Source organism: Protopterus annectens, chromosome 10.part0 (genome assembly GCF_019279795.1).
Source record: "Protopterus annectens isolate FY-2018-M chromosome 10.part0, PAN1.0, whole genome shotgun sequence".
Lineage (NCBI taxonomy): Eukaryota > Metazoa > Chordata > Ceratodontiformes > Protopteridae > Protopterus > Protopterus annectens.
The window spans coordinates 1,374,383,980-1,374,408,370 of NC_056744.1; the positions used below are offsets into that span (position 1 = coordinate 1,374,383,980).

Sequence of the window (24,391 nt, forward strand, 5' to 3'; positions counted from 1 at the left end):
GTTTTCAGTTGTCTGTGAATTTGGTCAGCCATAGTCCTCCTGCACTTGTATGTACCTCTGAGAAGTATATACCGAACAGGAGGGTCCTAGGACTGAGCCCTGGGGAATGCCACTTGTAACCGGTTTAGAGTCAGACCTAGCTCCCACAACTCTTACCATGTGGGTTCTGTCCATGAGCCAACTGGCAACCCATCTTGTGATGTAGTGCTTTATGTTCAGGCTGGTGAGCTTGTCTATAATACCAGAATGGGGAATGGTGTTGAAGGCCTTTGCGAGGTGTAAGTAGGCTGTGTGTACCACCTTACCCTCATCTATAGCCTTGGTAACTATCTCAAAGAAGTCCACCAGGTTTAGGAGACATGGTCTGCCCTTAACAAAGCTGAACTGGGTAGAGTCCAGTGTTGGCGGTTCCCAATGTCTCTGTTAATGAGTTCCATGATGAAGCGCTCCATAGCCTTGCAGACCAACCTAGTCAGGCTTATCGGCTGATAGTTCCCGGGGTCTGTTGTGGCTCCATCTTTGTGGAGCAGAATAACTGTTGCTGTGCACCACTCTATGGGTACGTAGCCTGTGGAGAGGCTGAGTTTGAACAGTGTGTTTAGGTGAGGGGTTAGTTTGTCTTTGAGCTTGTGTAGGATGCAGCCTGGGACACCGTCCGGTCCCATTGATGCTGTGTTTTTGGCTTTGGAGAAGGCTATTTTAACCTGAGTGTCTGTGATTTCAGCTGCTCTACATTCTTCTGCTATGGTTATGGGCCCTTTTGGGGGTGAGAGGTGGGTGAAGTTTGCACTGAACCTGTCTGCCAGGATGTTGGCAATATCAGTTGATTCAGTGTATTTTGTGCCATTCTGCACTAACTAGCAGATCTCAGCATTGCCACTTAGATTCTTGACATAGCTAAAGAATGCCTTGTGGTTACCTTTGGAGTCCTTGGCAAGTTTTCTTTCAAAGCTCGCCTTGGACGATTTTATGAGGGATCGTAGTTTCTTGCTGATACTGATCAGGGATGTCTTCCCTTCTTGGGATTTTACTGTTTTCTGTACTAGTTTCCTTCTTCTATTGTATAGCTTGTTTATGGCAGGGGTCCACCAGACTGGTTTCCTTTTCTTGGAGGAGTGAGTCTTGGTTTTGCTTGGGATAGCATGATCCATGCATTCTTGTAGGTGCCCATAGAATGCATTAATAAAGGATTTTGCAGCTTGGACAGAGTTATCCTTTAGCATGGGAGCTTTCCACCACTGTCTTAAGTAACGTGAAGTTTGCTTTTGAAAAGTTTTTCACAGTGGTTTCCTTGTCCAGGGGTGGGGGCAGAATGTGGATATCCAAAGTGATTTGTTTATTGTCAGATCTAACAAGCGAGGGGTTGACCTCCGGTGTGGAACACCGGTCGACCATGTTGGTGATGACCAGGTCCAATATGTTGTCACCTCTGGTGGGAGTGTTGAATAGTTGTTCCAGGGTGTTTGAGTTTATAAATTCTAGGAAATTTTAGGCAAGGGAGTTAGTACCTGAGTAGTTCTTCCAGTTAATGCTTGGGTAGTTGAAATCACCCAATATTAGGGTGTTTGGTAGGACCTTTATGTTACCGAGTGTTTCCAGAAATGCGGAATGGGGGTCCTGGGACATGGTGGGTGATCTGTAGCAAGCTACAATCTGAAATGCAGTTTTGCCCACTGCTAGTTGCACATGGATAATCTCTGAAGCATTGTGCTGTGCCACTAACCTGGAGCTGTGGGTATCCTTGATGAATATGGATACTCCCCTGCCTTTTGTGTTTCGGTCCGGGTTCTGTGGCCAAAATGTATGGTATGAGTTGTAGCCTGGTAGTGCTGGGGTGCTCTCTGGAGCCTTAAACCAGGTTTCTGTTACTGCACATATATCAATTTTCTCCATACTGAGGAGTGCCTGAAGTGCATGCATTTTGAGGTTTAGACGTCTGGCATTGAGTAGTATTACCCTCAGATTTTTGTTACTTGTGCTATTTACAGCGGTGGGTTTGTCTCTTGAGCCTTGCCTAAAAAAGGCAATATGGGGTGGCAAGAGCCTTGGCTAGTATTCTAAAGTCTAAGAGTGACAGGTGTATTGCTGTCTCTAGCAAAGCAGCGTTGCTTGTCGAGAATGTCATCCCAGGCAGACAGACACTGGATCCCTTTTGAATGACACCAGAAACTTAGCCAATTGTTGAAATTGATAATTTTTTTCTTTATACCGTGGTATCATTCTTGGTGAGGGCAGGATGCTACTCAGGGTCAGGGTCATACTGGCCTATGCTATGTGATCAGAGAGCTCTTCCATGTCTCTTTTCATGTAGTCTAGGGAGGTATGGCTCAGGTCATTCACACCAACATGGAGAATGACATAGTCATATTTGTACTTGTTCTGGAGTGACCTGAGTGCTTGTGTTATGTGGAGGATCCTGGCACCCGAAAAGCATCTAGCAGTAACCGTCTCCTTATTCATTTCTAGGCTTGCCACCTTTTAAGCAGGCCAAAGTGGGGCATGGGGGTGTGGCCAATATGACACTGGCCACACCCTCTACCATGACGTCACCAAAGGAGCGGTGAAGGAGATGCAGTTGTGGGTATGACTGATGGCTGCTGGAGTGACTAGCTAGCCGACCAGCTGGCTGCAGGAATGGCTAGCTGGCCCGCTGCTGGAGTGGCTAGCTGACTGGCTGGCTGCTGGAGTGGCTAGCTGGTTGGTGGGAATAGCAGCTGGATGGATGAATGACTGGATGGATGGATGGCTGAATGAATAGATGCCTGGTTGGATGGATGGCTGGCTGCATGAATGGATGGCTGGCTGCATGAATGGATGGCTGGCTGCATGAATGGATGGCTGGCTGCATGAATAAATGACTGGCTGCATGAATGGATGGAAGGCTGCATGAATGGATGGCTGGCTGGATGAATGAATGGCTGGCTGGCTGGTTGGATGAATGGATGGCTGACTGGCTGGTTGGATGAATGGATGGCTGACTGGCTGGATGAATGGATGGCTGACTGGATGGATGAATGGCTGGCTGGCTGCATGCATGAATGAATGGCTGGCTCATTAGACAAAAAAATATATATATATATATATATATATATATATATATATATATATATATATATATATATATATATATATATATATATTTTCTTTATAAAACTGAAAACACAAGTAATAAATGACAATCTTTCACACTATCAGTGTTTCTTTAGGTCTTCTTTAGTTCTTACTATAACATCCTATGATCACATTTCATATAGAACCATTACTTAAAACACACATTAAAACAAGATCCTTACTTAATGATTAACCAATGTGTTTCATTTTTAAGACAGGTTTGATGCTGACAGCAGAACTGAGGCTGAGACATCTATCTGCTCAGATTAATGTAATCCATTAATATTCTCTTGCTTCAGTAGTTATATAATACAATCTCCACCTCCTCATTCATGTCAATTATGTCATGTGCTCTAAATTTAAAATAATCTGCATTGCCTTCACTTATAACATATTCAGCAATGACATAATATGAAGAGAAAGAAAAAATAACTTATTTTTGTATTACACTGTTACTTTTAATTTCTCTTAGTATAATACAAAAAAAAAAAAAAAAACAAATCTCGTTTTTTTAGCAGCTGTAGAAGCGCTTAAAACAAAGTGCTCCTACAGCCGTGATCTTTGCAGGGCTCTTCCTGCCACAATCCCCATCCCTTTCATGAATTGCAGCCAATTGCTGCACAAATTAAAGCACCTGGACCTAACACGCAGCAGGTTTGCCTGCAGGTCCGGTTTGGTGACGTAACTGAATTGCCATGGAAAAAACAGACGTAATTGCGGCTTTTCCACGGTAATTCAGTTCAATTGAAAAGTGGGACTTTTCAAGTCCCACTACTTTGCACAGTGGGCAACGGGATGAAGCAGCTCAACCCGTGAGTATCCCGCTGACAACGGGATGGGTGACAACCTTATTCATTTCCAGGCGGCATTTTCTATTCTGCAGTTCGATATTACGTGGTCGATGTTTAGGTGTTCAATCACCTAATTATTTGATCACGTAATATAGACCCTATGTGAGTGTGTGTGTGTATATATATATATATAATATATATATATATATATATATATATATATATATATATATATATACACACACACACACACACACACATATATATATGTATATATATATATATATATATATATATATATATATATATATATATATATATATATATGTGTGTGTGTGTATATATATAGATGGGTCTACTTGATATGGTCGACATTTCACAATGTCGAATTTCATATCGCCGAGACCATATGATCGACATCTGAAATGTCGACCATACAAGTAAACAGTAAAAAACAAAAAGAAACTTACCTTCACACTGCTAGCAATGGTTCTCCGCCCCACAGCACCCCCCCATCGGGGGCTCTGCTCCCCACACCCTCTGGAACTTAAATACACAAACTCCATTCCGCACTGTACGGAAATGCCGGTTCCTCATGGTCGCCGTTTCAAATGTCGATCATATGGTCTCAGCCATATGAATGTCAACATTGTGAAATGTCGACCATGTAAAGGGGACACATATACATATGCGTATATATATATATATATATATATATATATATATATATATATATATATAAATATATATATATATATATATATATATACACAAACAAAAGGTAAAACGATTACAAAGATAAACCATTCAGTAAAAATTCTTCATTGTATTATACCATAAATATTCTGTAGTGGAGGCCCTTGAAATATATGCAAATGAACCCTTAAAGATATGGCTTCTGAATGTGAGGGGTGGCTTAATTTACCAGCTTGTACCCCTAAACACTTACAAAAAAAAAGTAAAAAGTTATAGGCATTCAGAACTTGTGAAGCTGAAACACTAATATGGCCTTAAGGGTTAATTTGCATATATCTCATGGAGCTTCACTGCAGAAGGTTTAAGAAAGCACACAGTGAAGACTTCTGCTTGGCTAAGTCTTTCTTGAACTTTTTACTAAATGGTTTGTCTGTGTAACCTTTATGCCCTTTGCCTGGATGTTATTTGGGCTATATCACTATATATGATTTATGAGTGCTGGGGGGATAGTAATTAATTTTTGGTGGGTATATTCTAGTCTTTTATACAGAATATTGTCATTAGTGAGGGCACTGTGTGTTACTATGCTAGATTATTTTGATTTTGTTTGTAGTTACTGTTAGTTTTTGTGTAGGCAGATTTAATTTTATTAATTTTTTTGCAAGTGATCTTTGGATTTAAGTTTTAATTTTGGTGGGGATGTAATGAGTTTAGTAAGCAACACTGCTGTCAGCAGTTTACCCTTGCTTTTCTAGCCAGTTAGGGTTTGCTGTCAGCAGCTTGGATCCTTAAGTGCCTGGAACTTTTTTTCTTTACTTTCCTTGTGATGAAGTTTTTATGGGTTTCTTCAAAAATAGTGTATGTATATATATATATATATATATATATATATATATATATATATATATATATATCCCCTACTAAATCCCAAACGCACACATTCTCGGTGCCCAAAATACCGAGACCAAAGACCCGAAACACCAAAACACCGAAAAACTAAAACCGCGAAATTCAAAATCGCGAAAACTATACCAAACATGCAATACACACATATACATTCACACACCCTCCCCAGAGCACAAACAAGCAAACCCACACCCCCCTACTTAAATATTCTAACTCCAAGGTCGCACTACACAGACACACATGAAAAAAAACACCACAGACCACCATTCCCCTCGCACACGCACATCACATTCACAACTCACATTTACAAACACACTACAACCCCTAACCAACACACACACAGAAATACTTACCTTACCTACCACCTACCCATTCACAAACTGCAACACCAGAACTGCGAATTTCAACATTTTCAATCATTGGGGTTTTGAAATTCGCGCTTCTGATCTTTCGGTATTGCAGGGTTTTGACATTCTGGTCTCGATAGTTTAAAATTCGAGATTTCAAACTTTCGAGATTGTGTAGTGTTCCCATATATATATATATATATATATATATATATATACAGTATTATGAATCATTGTTATATGAATGTATGTATATATATATATATATATATATATATATATATATATACATATATATATATATATATATATATATATATATATACATATATGGATATATATATATATATATATATATATATATATATATATATATAAATATATATATATATATATATATATATATATATATATATATATATATATATATATATATATATATATATATATATATAGATATATATATAGATATATATATATATATATATATATATATATATATATATAGATATACATATATATATATATATATATATATATATATATATATATATATATGGATCTAGGAAGTTTACTCGAGTGAGCAAACGTCCAAATCCATAATAACTGAACACACTTTAACAAAAGCACTTTTATTCAAAAAAGTGTTTTCGTTAAAGCTTGTTACAAAAAAAATAAAACACTACATTTACATTTTAGCAAGGGGCTTCGCCCCATGCAACCCCCATGTGGGGGGCTGTGCCCCCCACACCCCCACTACTTTAATATTCTCTCTCCGAGACAGCACTACAGTGGGGAAAAGGGAAATTGCCCTTACCCGCACTGTAGTACAGCCTCAGCAGCAGGCATACTTACACGAAAGTGCTTCTTCGGTGAAAAGCACTTTCATGTAAGTATGTCCAGCTATTTGGGTTTTGGTCGCTTGCTCACTTGAGCAAACATCCTAGATCCATATATATATATATATATATATATATATATAGAGAGAGAGAGAGAGAGAGAGAGAGAGAGAGAGAGAGAGAGAGAGATATACTGTTATTTCTAGAGTCATTCCTGGTTATCCCCTTCGATTGCATCTCAATCCCTTAGTGTGGCATTTAAGCCTAGAGTTAAGGATGCATTAAGCAAATGCTACCACCTTAATTCCCTAATCTCCAACATATCCTCTAAACAGTCACTATTTCGATTAATAGTAGTTTGAGAATTAAAGCAGCTAAGTTGTGAGATACATACACTTTAGGATATATTCATTTGTTTTATTTATTTAAAATGGACTGCATGGAACTGATGAACTACCTTGCATTGTTTTTGTACTTTGCTTTTATGTATGACTGTGGGTGAGCATATATGTAATATTTATATTGTAATGTAGTTTATAAGTAAGCAATCTCCTCCCAAGCATGATACCCAGTCAAAAATCAGCACCATCCCACTCCAGTCATCTGACATTACCAAAAATCACACTTTGTATTCTAAACACATTCTTTCAACTGTAAATAACACCTACTCACTTTTCTTTGTATTATCTCTTCATCTTCCCTCTCCAGTAATCCCATCAAAATGCTGTTCAATTTTTTTCTCCTATCAAACTCATACCTCCTACCTCCAATTCACAGTTTTTTCCAAATCTCCCTTCAACAACTACCCCATATATTTCAATCCCTTAGTTATCCAAGCACACTACCTACCTTTTTGTCCAAATTGCATGCATGCTTCACAATTGTCCAACACTTTATACCTCCCCTCACCTTGCCTACATTGATCAAAATGGTTCCTTGGCAACTTCTTAGTCTAACCCCTATTTTATTGCTCACACACCCAATATCTTTTCATCAACAACTCCAAAATATTTAAAATATCTGATTTCCTAACTCAAAATGAACTCAGTGTCATTTCCATATCACATCTAGCCTAATCAGCTTCTCTACTGTCCACCTTTTCAAACCAAACTAATCATTTCACAATCCCATTCTCTACAAAATTGCCATAAAACAAAAAATCAAACTTAAACAGCTCCTCCACTACCTCAGCCACCCTCACATAATTAATTTCTGTGGAGATATTCATGCAAACTCAGCTCCACTCCCTCCCTCCCTCCCTCCCTCCCTCCCTCCATCCATCCATCCATCCATCACAAAAGGATTGTCAAATTCCTACAAGCCTCTCAGTCCTCCACAAAATGTTTGCCAAACCACCACCACTAATATACCCTGCATGTTATGCCTAGCCTCTAATGCCAGTAACTTGCACCTTTACAGCATTAACCTCAGAAGCATTAGAAACAACTCACAGAGGTCCATGCTTGGACTGCCCTCCATTACCCTAACATCATGGTCATAACTGAAACCTGAATAAAACAAGATATAAAAGATGAGAGGATCCTACAACCAGGGTACAATATGCATAGATTAGATAGAACAAACAAAAAAGCAGGGAGCATGCCAATAATCTACAGTAACACCCTCCAATTACCCCATAGCTACTAAAATCGCTATTTTGGTGTTCCCACTTAAACTTAATAACTATAAGTAATTGTGCATCATTGCTATCTACATTCCCCCAGGTAACAACACAGATAGTACAGAGGAAATCCCATCATTAGCTCAGTAAATATCTTACAAGAAACTATATTACTACAGGATTTCAATACAGATTGGCAAACTATTATTAAAAATCCAACAGTAATATAATCAATTTATATGGCTTTACTGTCTTCATCTTCACTCCTACTCAATTCACTAAAGCCTGTAATAATAGCTTGACCATTGATTGGATCGTCACATATTCTTCAAATAATAATTTTCACCTCAGGCTCTCTCCCTGACTCCATACATAAGTGATCATGTCTCTACTTTTAGAATTAGGCAGCTAAACATCTCCGTGAAACACCACCAATGTAATCAGCACGTAAACTCATATTTCAATAAAGATGGTTTCCTTTTTGGCTAAAGATACATTAACTGGAAACCTTCATACTTTGTCTTTAGATGACACTGTCACATACTTTAATTATATATTTCTCTTCATTAAAGAGTTAAAGTCAACCCTGCACTATGGTTAACTCGAAAAAAATGATAATGTAAGAAAGTGATAGAGCTTGGAATACTTGAAAACAAACTAAATCTCAGTCCATTCTCCAAACTATAAACAAGTATGAATCACAGCAAAACACAAAACAAAACTTGAACAAGAAAACATATTACGCAAACACAACATAATAAGGAAAATGACTCCATACTTTTTTAGTCCCCATCAACAAACTTATACATCATAGATACACTACCCAATCAGCCCTCTCTACTAACTACATTAATATCAGCATTGCCAGCCAATTCAATACACATTTTATTAACACAATATCTTCCCTCTTAACACTACTACCTGTAACACCATATCCCCTCCGGAGTCAACAAATAGTCTCAATATATTTGATTTTGAACCTTTGTCTACATCTCATAGGATATAGCTTCACAAACTAAAGCCACCTACATTTGCCCCAAACAATCTTCCAGAAGAGTATGTTAAACTTACAGTAGACACCCTAGCTTACCCACTATCCATCCTAATTAAACAATCCATCACAGAAAGCTGCATCCCTAAAACTGGAAAAATCTGTCATCCTTCTCCTACTCAGTTGCAGCTCCTTACTGATATCTCCAATTATAGGCCAATAGGCATTCTGTCCACTCTATTCAAAGTCTTAGAAAATTGTGTTACCACAAACAGTATAATAAACACATAAGTTAGAATTAATATACATATTTACTACCTTCATGTTATATATAACAAAAGTAACATGTAAGGTGATAACATTGCAGCTGTTGGACAGCTGTTATGATTCAATGCATTGAGATTTGATGAAGTCAACATTTGATAATTAAAATGTTTGATGCTTTTGTCTCAATAAACTGACATTCATTGTTTTAGTTGTTTGATCATTTAACATAGAAGTGATTCAACAGTTACTTCATCAAAAGAGTTTTTCTGTTTCCTTCAGTGCATATAGGGGTGCCTTAGGGATCTGTCCTTGGTCACTTGCTATTCAGTGTTTTCACAAACAACCTACATATAACAAGCAAACATGCTACTATTATTCAGTATGAATATGAGTCGTCACTCAGCTGCACTGCCAAAAAACTACTACTTCAAACGGAACACAGGAATCCTTCGAATCTATCGAAACATGGATCTGTAATTCTCAATTACATTAAGTCCTAAGCAGACCAAAATCATTCTGTTCATACCTACAGAATACTCTAATGACAAACCTCACTTCACCATTTCTTCTTCGAACCACACCAAAACTCATATTAAGAACCTAGGTGGCATCATAGATGATGCCATGAAATTTGGTCACCACCTAGAGCAAGCTGTCAGCAAAACACAGAAAAAACGTGGCACATTATATCAAGCTAAACCTTACCTGATTGGCCAAGGTAGGCCAGTGATTGTCTCTACTTTGATGGTACCAACAATCCTTTATGCTACTCCTGTATTTGCCAGCCCTCCCAAATACCCATGCTAGAAAAATGCTACAACAAAATAGTTAAAGTTGTAGCTGATATTCCCTATAGATCCTATCACTGCATGGAACTAAAACAGATAAAGTGGTTTGATTTGCCTCATTATCTAATATTCACATGACTAAAAGTGTTCACACTCTGATTTTCACACCTGAAAAATGCTTAACACTAAAATATTATCTACCTTATCCCCCATCTAGGACTCTTTCCTCTTTTGATAAATTCTTACTGCACCCAATTAAATCAAACAATACTGCAAGTGAGTCACTGCATTCCTATCACAGCTCTATATTTTAGAATTATATTCCCCTGTCTCTCTCAGACTATCAACTTAAACTCCCTCATTTTACTGCTGAAACAACACTTAAAGCTTTCATGGCTTTGCTTGTGCAGCACACCTATTTTTTTTCCCAAAACTATCCTGTTCTAAAATGACTATTTATCTTACACTGTACAGTTGCATCTACTTGGCCACATACACTGTTTCATATTCTCCTCATGTGTACCTTGTTAAGAATGTTTACTTTACCACTGGCCTACTATTATAAAATACTGTGGGTATAAACTTTGTTTGTCTAAACACTCATTTTGATCTACATTTGAAAGATTTTTTATATCATTGCATTGCCTGTAGCATAACTATATTATGTATGTCGGCTATTCATATGTAACATGTTAATGTTTTAGTTTTATTACTATTATATGCTCAAACAGTCTTTGTTTTCTTCTCATTATTGTATGCTCAAATGATTCAGCATACTATGCACACATGTATATATGTATATATATATATATATATATATATATATATATATATATATATATATATATATATATTGTCAAGGCTAAATGATTGCAAGTAAATCATAGAACAACACTACTATAGCTTTCCTTGTATACACACTCCTCAATATCAAATCCCTCACCTTCTCTGCTGCCAGACCTTTGACAAAAAATAATAAAAGAAATCCAAGAGTCTTAGATCACTGACGCCTTCTTTCTCCAATTTCAAAACCATCTGAAATTAACTCCATCCAACTAACCACCCTTTTTCAGTCCTATCTTCTAAAACATTGTAGCCCAAGCAGACACCTCCAGGAGAGTAGCATTAATTAGGCATCACCATATCAACTTATCCTTGAGATTGTATGATTAACATGTATTATTATTTACCAACAACAAATTAGAAGAAATACCTCCAAATGATAAGCTCTGCCAGAAACAAAAGTAACTCTGTGGAAAAAAAGTCAGGCACATTTCCACACCTGCTAACAAGGTCAGTCACTCCCAAGGCTTAAATCAAGATGCTTTAATAAAATTATGAGCGCTTCCACAATTACAAATTGCTTCTTCAGATCAAAGAACTACAAAAGAAATGGCTTCTTAAATATAGCACTCTAATAAAATCAATCAATTAATTATCTAATTCCACTTGCAGAAAGAAATTACATGACATTATTTAAACATAAAATGCCCTATAAAAGAAACATATATATCCCAACAATACAAAAACAAAGATAGAGCCAGAAGTAAAGATAAAGGTATATAGGCAGATTTATTTCCTTAAAGGTCTGATGTTAAGTTCAGGCTTTAGGAGTACTACATCATTTAAACCTGAGCCTCTATATGCTCTTAATTTCAAAATCCATCGTGTTTCACTATGTTCAGTAATATTTGTTAAATCACCTGATCTCATACCTTCTTTCATCATCTCTAAAGCCTGAAACAAAAATTTATGTCCATCCCCTTCTTGCTTGCTATGCTTTGCTAATACACTATACTCAAATCCCTTTTTCGCACAGTATTCGTGATCCCTTATACATTCATAGAGATATCTATTGGTCTTACCTACACAGAATTTGTTGAAGACTACACAGTGAGCCAGGTACACTATATTTTTGGTATTACAATCAGCTTTAGTGTTAATCTTGATATTTTTGCCAAAATCTGGATGTTTAAGTAAAGGGGATTCAATATATGTGATCACAAAAATTACAAGCTCCACATCTTTTAGTACCTATACCCACATCTTCTTTTCTACCATCTTTGATCTTTGGATAACATGGTTGTCTCTTCAGGGATTTCTTATTTTTTATAACTAAAAGCTGGTTTATGATCCACTATTTCACTTATATTTTCATCCATTTTAAGGATCTGCCACTATTTTTCTAATATCATGTATTTCACTGCTGTATGTTAAAGTGAAAGACAATTTATCTCCTCTACTATTGTCCCTAGACTTATTGCTTCTTCTAGGTGATGAAAAGCATGGTTTCCCCAAATCACCTCTCTCTTTCTTTACTGTTTCTGACATCTTCCTATCTCAGTCTTATTGCATCCCCCCTTTTTAAATTTCTTATCACTCTGTTCCAAACCTGTCTCAAATTCAGCTTCATCTACAATAAGTCTGGAAACGTGTCATTTGTCTCTTAAGGACATTTGGAAAAATACTTATTCTTAACATCTAACATCATTTCCATGTTCGTACATTCTATATTTTAAGGCTCGCTCTGTCTTTCCTACATAGAATGTAGAACACGTGGCACAGACTGCCAAGTATACCACCCCCCTACTCAAGCAATTCCCTTTGATAAACTGTACCTTACTCCTAAACTTATTATTCAAAATAATACAATTTTCTTTGTTAATATAGGGACATGTTTACAACTTCCACAGGGTCTTGTTCCTAAACTAAGTTCAATTCTAGGTTTTAACTTCTGTTCCAGCAAGCTTCTGATCAAAAACACTCAAAAAGATGTGGAATTTGAACAATGAGAGGTAGTGTGAAATATTCTGGATAGAATACTGAATGAAGCAGAGCTAAAGGTACTGAATAAAGGACTTTCTTCAATTGCTGCACAATCTGCTGATTTATCAGAGACATTGTTAGAATTTAGACTATTCGTATGGAACTTATCATTGAAAATAATGTTTAATGGTGAATGTTTTAACAATGCTGCATGTTTATTTAGGAAACCCAGTGCTTTTGTGCCTCCAACAAATCCTATTTTAGAGGTGTTTATGAAATTGTGTGAGGAGGACATTTACCAATTATTTAATGGAAATACAAGTAAAAGCAAGAGGTCTGTTAATTTAAACGCAGAAGAGAAAAAAAGCCCTTGCTGTATTACAGAATGATGACACAGTAGTGATCAGACCCACAAATAAAGGCAGGACAGTGGTAATAACGAATAGAAACTATTACTTTAACACTATGAGAGTTATGCTGAGTAATGGAACTACTTATAAAAAGATTGATAGAAGTATAATAGATAGTATGAAAGAGCAAATTCAACTATCGCTTATGGAATGTTTGCAATTAGGTATTATTTCTAGAGAATTGTTTCAGTACTTTATAAAAGAAGAACTTGTAGTACCTAATCTGTATGGACTACCCAAAATACATAAAGATCTTGTTTCTCCTCAGTTCAGACTCATTGTATCGGTGGCCAATTGGCTCACAGAATCCCTCTCCATATATCTGGAAAAACAGTTAGACCCATTTTAGACAAATATGAACCAGCACTAAAAGACAGTAAACATTTTTTACAAGACTTGTATGCACATTTTAAAGAAAATCAGCAATGTAATTTTGACCTGTTTGTCACCATGGATGTAATATCTTTCTTCACTGTAATTCCTAATACTTGTGGAATAGAAATGATGAAACTGTTTCTTAGTAGGAGTAGTGACTATACTTTGAGTCACATAGATTTGATTTACTTTCTAATAGAGATAATAAGAGACCACAATGTGTTTATTTTTGACCAATTATTATCTACAGGTTGCTGGCATAGCTATGGGTACTCTATGTGCCAATAGCTATGCCAACCTGGTGATGGCAGAGTGGGAATGTCAGAATATATTGCCAATAATAGGAGGTAATATTACATTCTTTTGACATTTTGTGGATGATTTATTTCTGTTATGGAAGGGCACTGATAATGAATTACACAGCTTCATGGAAAAGATAAATGCTAGTAATTAATTTCTTAAATTTACTGTTAAATGCTCTTCTGTTAGTATAGATTATCTTGATGTACAGGTCGAAAGGGATGCAACACACAACACAATTTTTACTAAGGTATATAGAAAAGAATGCTATTTTCCTTCCTACTTGCACAGGAATAGCATACATCTGGGATATATTTTTTCAAATTTCCTTAAGGAACAAATGGCATGTGTTTCCAGGCTTATGGTAGATGAAGCTTAATTTGAGACAGGTTTGGAACTGATTGGTGAGGAATTTAAAAAGAGGTGATACAATGAGACTGAGATATGGAAGATGTATGAAACAGTAAAGAAAGAGAGAGGTGATTTGGGGAAACCATGCTTTTCATCACCTAGAAGAAGCAGTAAGTCTAGGGACAATAGTAGAGGATATAAATTGTCTTTCACTTTAACATACAGCAGTGAAATGCATGATATTGGAAAAATAGTGAATAAGCACTGGCGCATCCTTAAAATGGATGAAAATATAAGTGAAATAGTGGATCATAAAACAGCTTTTAGTTTTAAAAATAAGAAATCCCTGAAGAGGCAACTATGTTAGATCAAAGATGGTAGAAAAGAAGATGTGGGTATAGGTACTAAAAGATGTGGGGCTTGTAATTTTTGTGATCACATATATTGAATCCCCTTTACGTAAACATCCAGATTTTGGCAAAAATATCAAGATTAACACTAAAGCTGATTGTAATACCAAAAATCTAGTGTACCTGGCTCACTGTGTAATTTGCAACAAATTCTATGTAGGTAAGACCAATAGATATCTCTGTGAAAGTATAAGGGATCACAAATACTGTACGAAAAAGGGATTTGAGTATAGCGCATTAGCAAAGCATAGCAAGCAAGAAGTGGATGGACATAAATTTTTGTTTCAGGCTTTGGGGTGATGAAAGAAGGCATGAAATTAGGTGATTTAAGAAATATTAATGAACGTAGTGGAACACAATGGATTTTGAAATTGAGAGCACATAGGGGCTCAGGTTTAAATGATGTAGTACCCCTAAAGCCTGAACTCAACAGCAGACCTTTAAGGAATTGAATCTGCCTATATACCTCTATTTTTTATTCTGCCTCTATCTTTATTTTTATATTGTTGGGATATGTATGCTAATTTAATAGGGCATTTTATGTTTAAATTGGGTCTACTTCATGTTGTCGAATGCCGACAATATCGAAGCTGATATTGTCAGCACCAAAATGTCAAGAGAGAAAGACATCGCACGTTTAAATGAAAATCTCTGTAAGGGGAGATTTCCATTTACTTCAATGTAGTGTGGTCTCAGAGTTGGTATATTTAAGTAGCAGGGGTGTGGGAGGTGCAGGGGGGGGCTTGCCCCCCTGCATAGAGCAATTTATTTGTTTGGGTGTTTGTTTGTTTTTTTTACAGATCAACTTTCTATGGTTTCGACATTTTGGTGTTGATCATTACATTGTCGAACATTTCAGTTTTCGACTGCATAATATAAATGCTTTAAATCATGTCATGTGATTTTAGTTCTTTGATCTAAAGAAGCAATTTGTAACTGTAAAAGCACTCATCATTTTATTAAAGAATCTTTTTTTAAGCCTTGGGAGTGACTGACTTTGTTACTAGCCATGGAACTGTGCCTGACTTTCTTTCCACGTCTATTATTACTTATTTTGTCTGTCTGTCTATTTGACTAAAATAAAATGCAATACCACAGATACTTCATTATTTTATGCAAGAATTGGAAGGTAAATGCTGAATGCATGTGTACTATTTGTTTAAGCCATCTCGGACAAGAAAGAAGGATATGCCATCCAATACTAAGATGACTAAAGTGTCATCATACAATGACCTTATATTAAAAAAGATAAACAATTTCTCTTTCAATAGTGTCATTGTATTAAAGCAATAATCTGCTCATGTGTGTGGGCAATGCAGGATTTATTACTGTTTGGTTTCATGTGATTACTTGGATTACTCTGATTTCTCCATCAAGATTAGACTATATCAGTTGTGGGTAAATCTTCCATTACCTACAGACAAGAGTAAATTTTTGCTAAACTCTGAAACTATTGATCCCTCCTGGTCAAGCAGGACAGAGCTAATGCTACTCAAATAAATCAACTGAGAGTGAAATCATTGCATCTTAGTACTAAAACACAAACCATTACAACATCCAATACAACTAATTTCTTAACCCATGTTTAAAAAGACATTATTAACAATAGACTCTTCAGAATAATATAACAAATATAACCAGTCCTTTGAATAGTTAGTGAAATTATCTTGTGACAGAATTCAGATGATAATCCAATTCATCTTAAAGGTCTTTGTTAAAAAAAAAGAAAAACTTTTTATAATTGATGATCACATAATTCTGGAAAATTAAATTATCTGCATTTATTTCTAACTACCACATTGAACCCCTTTCTTCAACTAATGTCTCAAAGTCTCCTCCCTTTGGAGTAGAGTGAACAGCATCCAGTACTAAAAAAAGTCTGAATTCTGATTCCCCAAAATGACCACCGTAAGTGGTGCTGTTTTGGTACGCTGCCTGATCTCTTAACAGCTTTTTCCATTTACAACTTTTCTAGACACAATATCTTCTCCTCTTACAGTCAAATGAACAGTTTCCAGTATTAAAAATCACAATTTCTTATAACCCATCAATTTCCAGTTAAGCAAAAGGACTCTAACAGTGCTGGGGATAAAAACTTTGTATTTTCAGTACTGGATACTGTCACATGATGGTTTTGATAATTATATAAAGGATTGATTTTGTTTTATTATTAGTTTTATTATGATGATTAAGTCCATTTTTAATTAATTTATATTTATTTCCATTTGTTACTGAGAATGTCTAACTGGTCAAAAATAACTTTTCAATGGAGGTGCGGGGAGAAGAGCTCCACAAGCATTCAAAAATTAATTTAAAAAACATTATCTGAGTTGAGGCATTTTGGTTCCTCCTTTAGAGGGTTTTGTTTTATATTTGTTGATTTATTTTTACCTCAGTTGTAGTTGAAAGTTGACTCTATTTGCACTTATCCTTTCCCTTTTGAACCACCACTGTATATATTACAAATGTAAATATTGTAATCAATTGTAAGAATGTAGTTGCCAATCTTTGTATACCTTCTGTTTTCATATGGTGCAACTTTTCTTCAAAATTTATAGGTAAATAATTCTCTTTGATTGTTCTAGTTTCATATTGTTTGCACTTACCACTGTGTTTCTGATTTGATCTTTTGTAACTCCAGGCTGATGCTAAAAATGTCCCAATCATTATATCTTCACATTTGTGTCCTAACATTTGTAAATAGTAAATACTGCTACTGTGTGATTGTTTCTAAGTTCTCAACATTACATTAGTAATCACTACTATGTCACTGATTTAATCTTTTGGGCTAAACCAAGATCAGCATTCTAACTACAAATTAGTGAATTCAATTAAAAGAATTCCTGAAATGGATAATTTATTAAAAATTCCTGCTTTATAGGTACTGCCTTTTGGGACAATGATCTACATACTCTGTTTTAGTACAGTTATAGTATCTTCGGTTTCAAGGAACTTTATGGCTGATTCCATGTAATGGCTAGATGGGGCTATTCACTGTAGCTTTGCCCACCTGGGTCAAGCAAGTGGCTCAAGTGTTGGATGGCTGACCTCCTAGAGAATGAAGAGTCATTGCTAGCTCACTTCTTCCTCTAAGGTATGTGGATGGAGGGAACACGTGTCTCGATGACTTAAGCACTGTCACAGAATATGCAACAGAGATAACAAACCAGCAAGAGGCATTGATTACAAGAAAGTGCATCTGACTTGAGGGTTATGTCACCTACACGAGCAAGTGATATCCTTATCCTGTAGTCACTTTGTGTCCTTCAGTTGAGCATTGCTAAGGCAGAGGTGAGGGTGAAGGTTAGATGCATTTAAAAACATCCTATCACCCCTTGTGATGACAGCTCTGTTCTCTTATTCTCATCTTCTTCTTCATGTGTCCTTAACAGGCTGTTGGATTTGAAGCAACAAATAGTCCAACAGAGTACAAGGCCTTGATGGTCATGGGAAACAGAAAAACTAAAGTAGTTGTAGAAGTGTGCAGTGTGCTAGGTAACACTCCCTTCAGCTTCTTCTACCACCAGCAGTATCAGTAAGAAGGAAGGGTCTATATCATATGATCGAAGTTCCAAAACTTAGAATCATTAAAGGTTGAACTTTAATGATCGAAATCTTGGAACTTCAAAAATAAAATAAAAAAAGGTTAAAAAAATGCTCTAAGTAGGGAGGCAAGTCTCCCTGTACCTCCTACACCCCCTGCTACTTAAATATATCAACTCCAAGATCACACTACAGTGCAGAAAAGGGAAATCTTCCCTTTCCGCGCGATACAGCAATCTCCATTATAAGTTTTGAAGTTTTAAAACTTCAATCATTAGAGGCCGACCTTTAATAATTTAAAGTTTTAAAACATCAATCTTATGATAGGGACCCGGAAGGATATTGTTCTTTATTTATACTTACTCATTGTTGGAATAAACCCTTCTGCACACATAATAATTAATACAAAAATCTGAGATGCTAATTTCAAAAGTATGATGTTAACTGCAGTAAAATGTTGTTTGAATAGCATTTTTTTCAAAAGAAAAAAGGCAAATTATAATACAATGTTTCATGACACATTTAAAGTCACATTAATTATCTTAGATCAAAAGAATATATGCTAAATGTGAAGTTAAAACAGACCCCGGGATTCATGAACCTTGCGCCAGGCGCCCGCATAGCGTTGGCGTTATAACGCCAAATATGGCTGCCGAGCGATTCAGGTATGAATCAATTCCACGTGCACTACCGGCGTGCGCCGGACCTGCGCCGCCCCCGGCGTAGGTATGCTAAACACACTGTGTGCGGTATTGCACCATGCAAATGAAGGGAAATAGCGATCCACGAAGTGGCGCAGGCGTAGCGTAAGGGCACGGCAATGTAAACCAAAAAAAAGGTTTACATTTACCCAAACATGACCGAGGAGTAACGGAAGGCTGTCAAAGTCAGGTATCATACAGGTGCAATATGCCAATGGCGAAAGGCACCAAGAATGTCCAAAGAAAACATGCACAAAATGTAAATAATGACATAAATGGTATGTACGTAGAAACCACAGCAGAACCCCCGGATATGTGCACAGAAGGTGCAAAGCAAGGAAATAATATGACAATGTCCTAAAAGAGCAGTATAATACACATCAGCTGCACAGCCACCACACACCATAGTATGTATGTAAAGCTTCAACCCCAGCGCAAGGGTTGTCAAGGAGTGGCGGCAGTGTTCGGCGCCATAACCATGTATTAGCAGTCAATGCCATGCAAATGAGGCAGATAATAGTGAATCGCAAAAACGGCGCCGGCGTAAGGATGGAGCAAACGGCACAGCGGTAGTACACCGAGGAGTGGCCTACACGGGATACATGTCAATCGCAGAGGGGTGTGCCACTGTAGGAGGAAGCACATTGGAGGGCAGCAAACATGGGCTGTACAATGCACATCACAGCAGCAGGACCGGCGTGTGAGGAAATAGATGCGCTGAGAGTACATAATGCGCGCACAGATGCATGTGCACGAGGATGACTACGTTCCCCAACCCAGTCATGTGACGGCCTCCCCGTCAACAAACATGGATATAGGATGGTAATGCGGAGAATATGAGGAAATGCGGAAGCAGTGTAATTGGAGCCGTAATGAGCAATCAACAGCAATCAATCCAGGAAGGGCAAACGGCGGCAGCTGACAACTCTGCATGCAGACTCCTGCAAAACAGGAAAGGGGAGGCATAGGAATGCAATGATAGTAGGGGATGTAGTTGAAATGCAAAGAGCAAAGAACCGAAATAGCACAGGCAAGTACAGAGGTAGGATAACGGCGGCGGCAGACAAAGTGCAACATATGCCATGTGCCTGCAGGATGCACTGCAGGCAATAGTAGGTGCAACGTGCATAAACAGTAAGGTAAGATGCAAAGCCAAGCCAATGCAGGCAAGGGCAATGTAACAGCAAAGGCAACAGCGTTGCAGTTGCAACGGTAAAACACGGAAGATAATCCACAGATACGGCCGCACAGACACACCCAATGACATCACCGGGTGTACAGCACAACAGTATAAAGTGTGAATGCACATAACACACAGCGCGATTTCCCAAACGCCGCACCGTAGGGTGTAAACAGACGTGGAACTTTTAATATGTATATGTTGGGTGCCGCCGTGGCCGTGATGCATCGGTATGTGTCAGAGACAGACGGAGTTGCGGAGGACGGTGCCGACAACTACCGTAGGCCTCACAGGAGAAGGAGAGTGTTCAGACCAAGGCTGACCTACCAGGGGCTGCAAGACCTGGAGATAGTAGAGCGCTACAGGGTGGACAGGGACACGTTACAGCAAATAGTGGAGCTGTGCCGGCCACGCCTGAGAACAAGAGACAACAGAGGGGAGCCCATCCCAGTGGACACAAAGGTATGTGAGAGCTTGCGAATACTGGCTACAGGTACCTTTCAAAGGCCAACCGGGGATATAATGGGCATCTCACAGGCATCAGCATCCAGGGTACTACACCAGTTCCTGGATGCCATGTTACGACATGCCCATGAGTATATAAACTTCCCCAGATCTCAGGAGGAGTTGTCTAGCAATATGCGCCGCTTCCACCGTGTGGCACAATACCGGGAGGTACTGGGTGCGATAGACTGTACGCACATAGAAATCAAGTCACCACCTGGGGAGCAGGGTAGACACTACATAAACCGCAAGGGATACCCCTCCATCAATTGCCAGGTCGTGTGCAATGCGCAGGGCATTATCATGGATGTGTGTGCTGGCAGCCCTGGAAGCTACCACGACTCCCATATCTGGCATGCCTCACAGCTGTATCAGGTATTCGCCAGGGGGGACATCACACAAGGTCACCTTGTGGGGGATGCTGGCTACGCACTGGAGCCGTGGTTGATGACACCCATCAGAAATGCACACACACACATGCAAGAACGCCATAATGAGGCACATGCACAAACTAGAATAATCATAGAGCGTGTGTTTGGGATGTTGAAATCACGGTTCCGGTGCTTGGATACATCCGGTGGAGCCTTGCAGTACTCTCCAGGCACATGTGCCCACATATTCATAGTATGTTGTATGCTACACAATATGATTCTGCGGAAACAGCTGCTGCAGGGACATAATGCTGGAGGGCCACCAAGCCCGCCACAACTGCCAAGGCAAGCACAGGCACAGGGCGTTCAGCGCCATGAACACACTGTGCCAGCCCCAGTAGGTAGACAGAGGCATACCCAATATGCCTACGCCCTGGCAAAGAGGGAACGCATAGCACATACTTTGACAGCGTAGGCCCCATGGAGTGACACCTCCTTACCTGCACACACAGTAAAATGGACGCCACACAAACATGTCCGCCCGTAATGTGTACCGTATGTGCGGACCTATGTGTGAGTCCAACAAAGGCACCACCCAAACACTGCGCACCCAATAGCCAGCAGAGCATGGAACGCCAACACCTCGACCGCACGCCGGCTCTACAGCAGACGGCGTAGCCGTATGCTGCCACTTCGCATAAGTCGACTACATATGTACTTATGTGCATACACAGATATGGAAATAGATATCAGTACACACGTAGAAATATATGTACACATACACAGATATAAAGTACAACAGGTTAATATGGAACCCAGGGATGCAAGTTGACAGATAAGTAAGACGTGATATCTCCACATAGTAAACAGAGTGAACGACAACCCGATCATCCGGGAGGGTGGCCAGAGCAGGGAACGCCAGCCATGGAAATGTCAACCTGCATCAATGTATATCCGCGGGTCGGGATGATCACCAGGCCACGGTACAGTAACGGGATATGTGCGTGTCATATCCATAGGATATGACTGCGGAGGTACACACGGCTGCCGGCGATGCGGCCAACATAAGTATTGTGTTCAACCATCGGTGCGAAAGCGGCAATCATACCTGTCAAGTGTACGTCATTATGAGGAACGTACCTCATCTGGGGTCTAAAATAGTTCATGTTCCGCGAAGTTCCTCAAAGTTCCACATTGAAATAGTCTGCCACACACTCATTGTTAGGAATATATTTAAATGAAAACTGGTACATAGAAATTAATCATATGAATTCATTAAAGGTTATTCCTTGTAAGTAAATCAGCATATTTCAACCATCCTATGACCCTCTTAGCTGAAGTTGTTAGTAAGCCATTAGTATGTGTTCCACATTTTGCCCATTTGTTACACATTATGAAGGTGTGTGTTCCTCATTTTGGAAATGGAAGGTTGAGAGCTACGGCGGGAATATGTGTATGTGTGAGGTGAGTTTGTCGTGTGTTCCGCTGCGTGTGTGTAATGTGTGTGCCACTGTAAAATGTGTATGTAGGTGACATGTCACAGGTGGAGTGGAATAGCATGCGTAGGCATACAGTACAGGAACCATAGGCGTATGTATAGCAGTGCCCACAAAGTAGTATTGACAGCCCCTCAGTGGCTAGGCGCGTGGCGACGTAAAACGATGCAAAGCGGAAATGTCCCAGAATGCACCACAGGACCATAGCCAACAGGAGATGCAAAGGACGCATGTACAAACTATGACCGCATGTATGGCGGCCATATGGTAGACTCAACAAGACATGTCGGCAACGTTACACAGCATCAGGCATGTACGGCGAAGATACGCTTGTGTTATCCCGGCACCGATCGTGGCCACGTACCGACACGTAAATACCGCAGTGTGTTCCACGACTGTTAAGTAAGCAAGCGCCACACGAATAGGAGGCAACCGGTAGCATACAGGCCGTTCCAAGTACAGGACCACAATCACCGTAACTATCAGTGACAAAATGCCAATGGATAGTAGGCACGTATGAACATCCGCAGATATATAACCGATGTGAAGGAGGAATACGTGCAGGAAGCACACATGCAGGCGATACTGACACCAGACGACATCAACAAAACAAACACTCCCAGAACAACAGACAGGTAACCTGCAGCTCCCCAAGCGGGGATGGAGCACACACACAAGCATATCGTGTATGTATAAATGCAAGACCCACACCCCGTACCCGTCACCCACATCCGCAGATATACCCCATCGCACATATCAAAGGGATACCAGCCGAAACCGTAGCAAAAACATACAGGCAGTCAATGACAGCGGCATACCCGCAACAAGCCGCGTGGGAAACACTAGCAGCAGCCGATGCTTCCCTGCATCTGTTGTGTACAGGAATATAACAGCTATGTTACACATCTAAATGCACAACGCCATCGACAGACGCTGCCAGGACACGGACACCCACATGTCGAACAAAATATCATACCCAACACACACAATCCACGGCTAACAACACAGCGATATGTACCTGACACCACACATAGCGGATGCAGTCACACAAACATGATACAATACATACCATCCCCACGAAGGTAGTGCAAATAACCAACGGCCACACGAGGAATGAACCATGGCCTAGTTTCGCGCGTAACGTACAAATGGAGGAGGATCACCGGTGATATGCGCATAAGTACACACCGAGGAACAGCTATTGGCGTGATGAACCCACATGCCTCAGGTGACGACGAATAAAAGGAAGACTCCCTGGATATTCAAACCGTATGTTCATACCGAACACAAACCGAATTCAAAGCAAGCAAGCAAGAGGAAGATATTTACGAATACAGAAGCAAAGGCCGGAAAGGTATGTTGAACCCACGATATGTACTGGTGTGTAACGCATGATACGTATGATGAATCTGCACTGTATGTGAACGATGTGTGTAAGTAAAGATACCTGTCCATCAGGCAGACAGTGGTGAAAGGTGGTTATGTAATGCTAAGCCGCGGTGCATACCAACGTCTGTGGACAACGTGTGCACAGCAGTGGGACAACATGTACACAGCCGGGATAACCCAAGGTCCCCAATAGGGATTTCAAACACAGACCAATGACACCACCCACGCTGATGCTGGC

At 39.0% G+C, this 24,391-nt stretch overlaps 1 protein-coding gene across 1 annotated transcript in view; it reads left to right on the plus strand.

Moving 5' to 3' along the window:
* Positions 1-24,391, plus strand: part of LOC122814283 (calcium-activated chloride channel regulator 1-like) — a 2,127,707-nt gene that overhangs the window by 564,919 nt on the left and 1,538,397 nt on the right. The window contains exon 6 of the mRNA XM_044086873.1: positions 18,362-18,464. Within this exon, the coding sequence (XP_043942808.1) occupies positions 18,362-18,464 (103 nt within the window). The remainder of the gene's footprint in view (positions 1-18,361; positions 18,465-24,391) is intronic.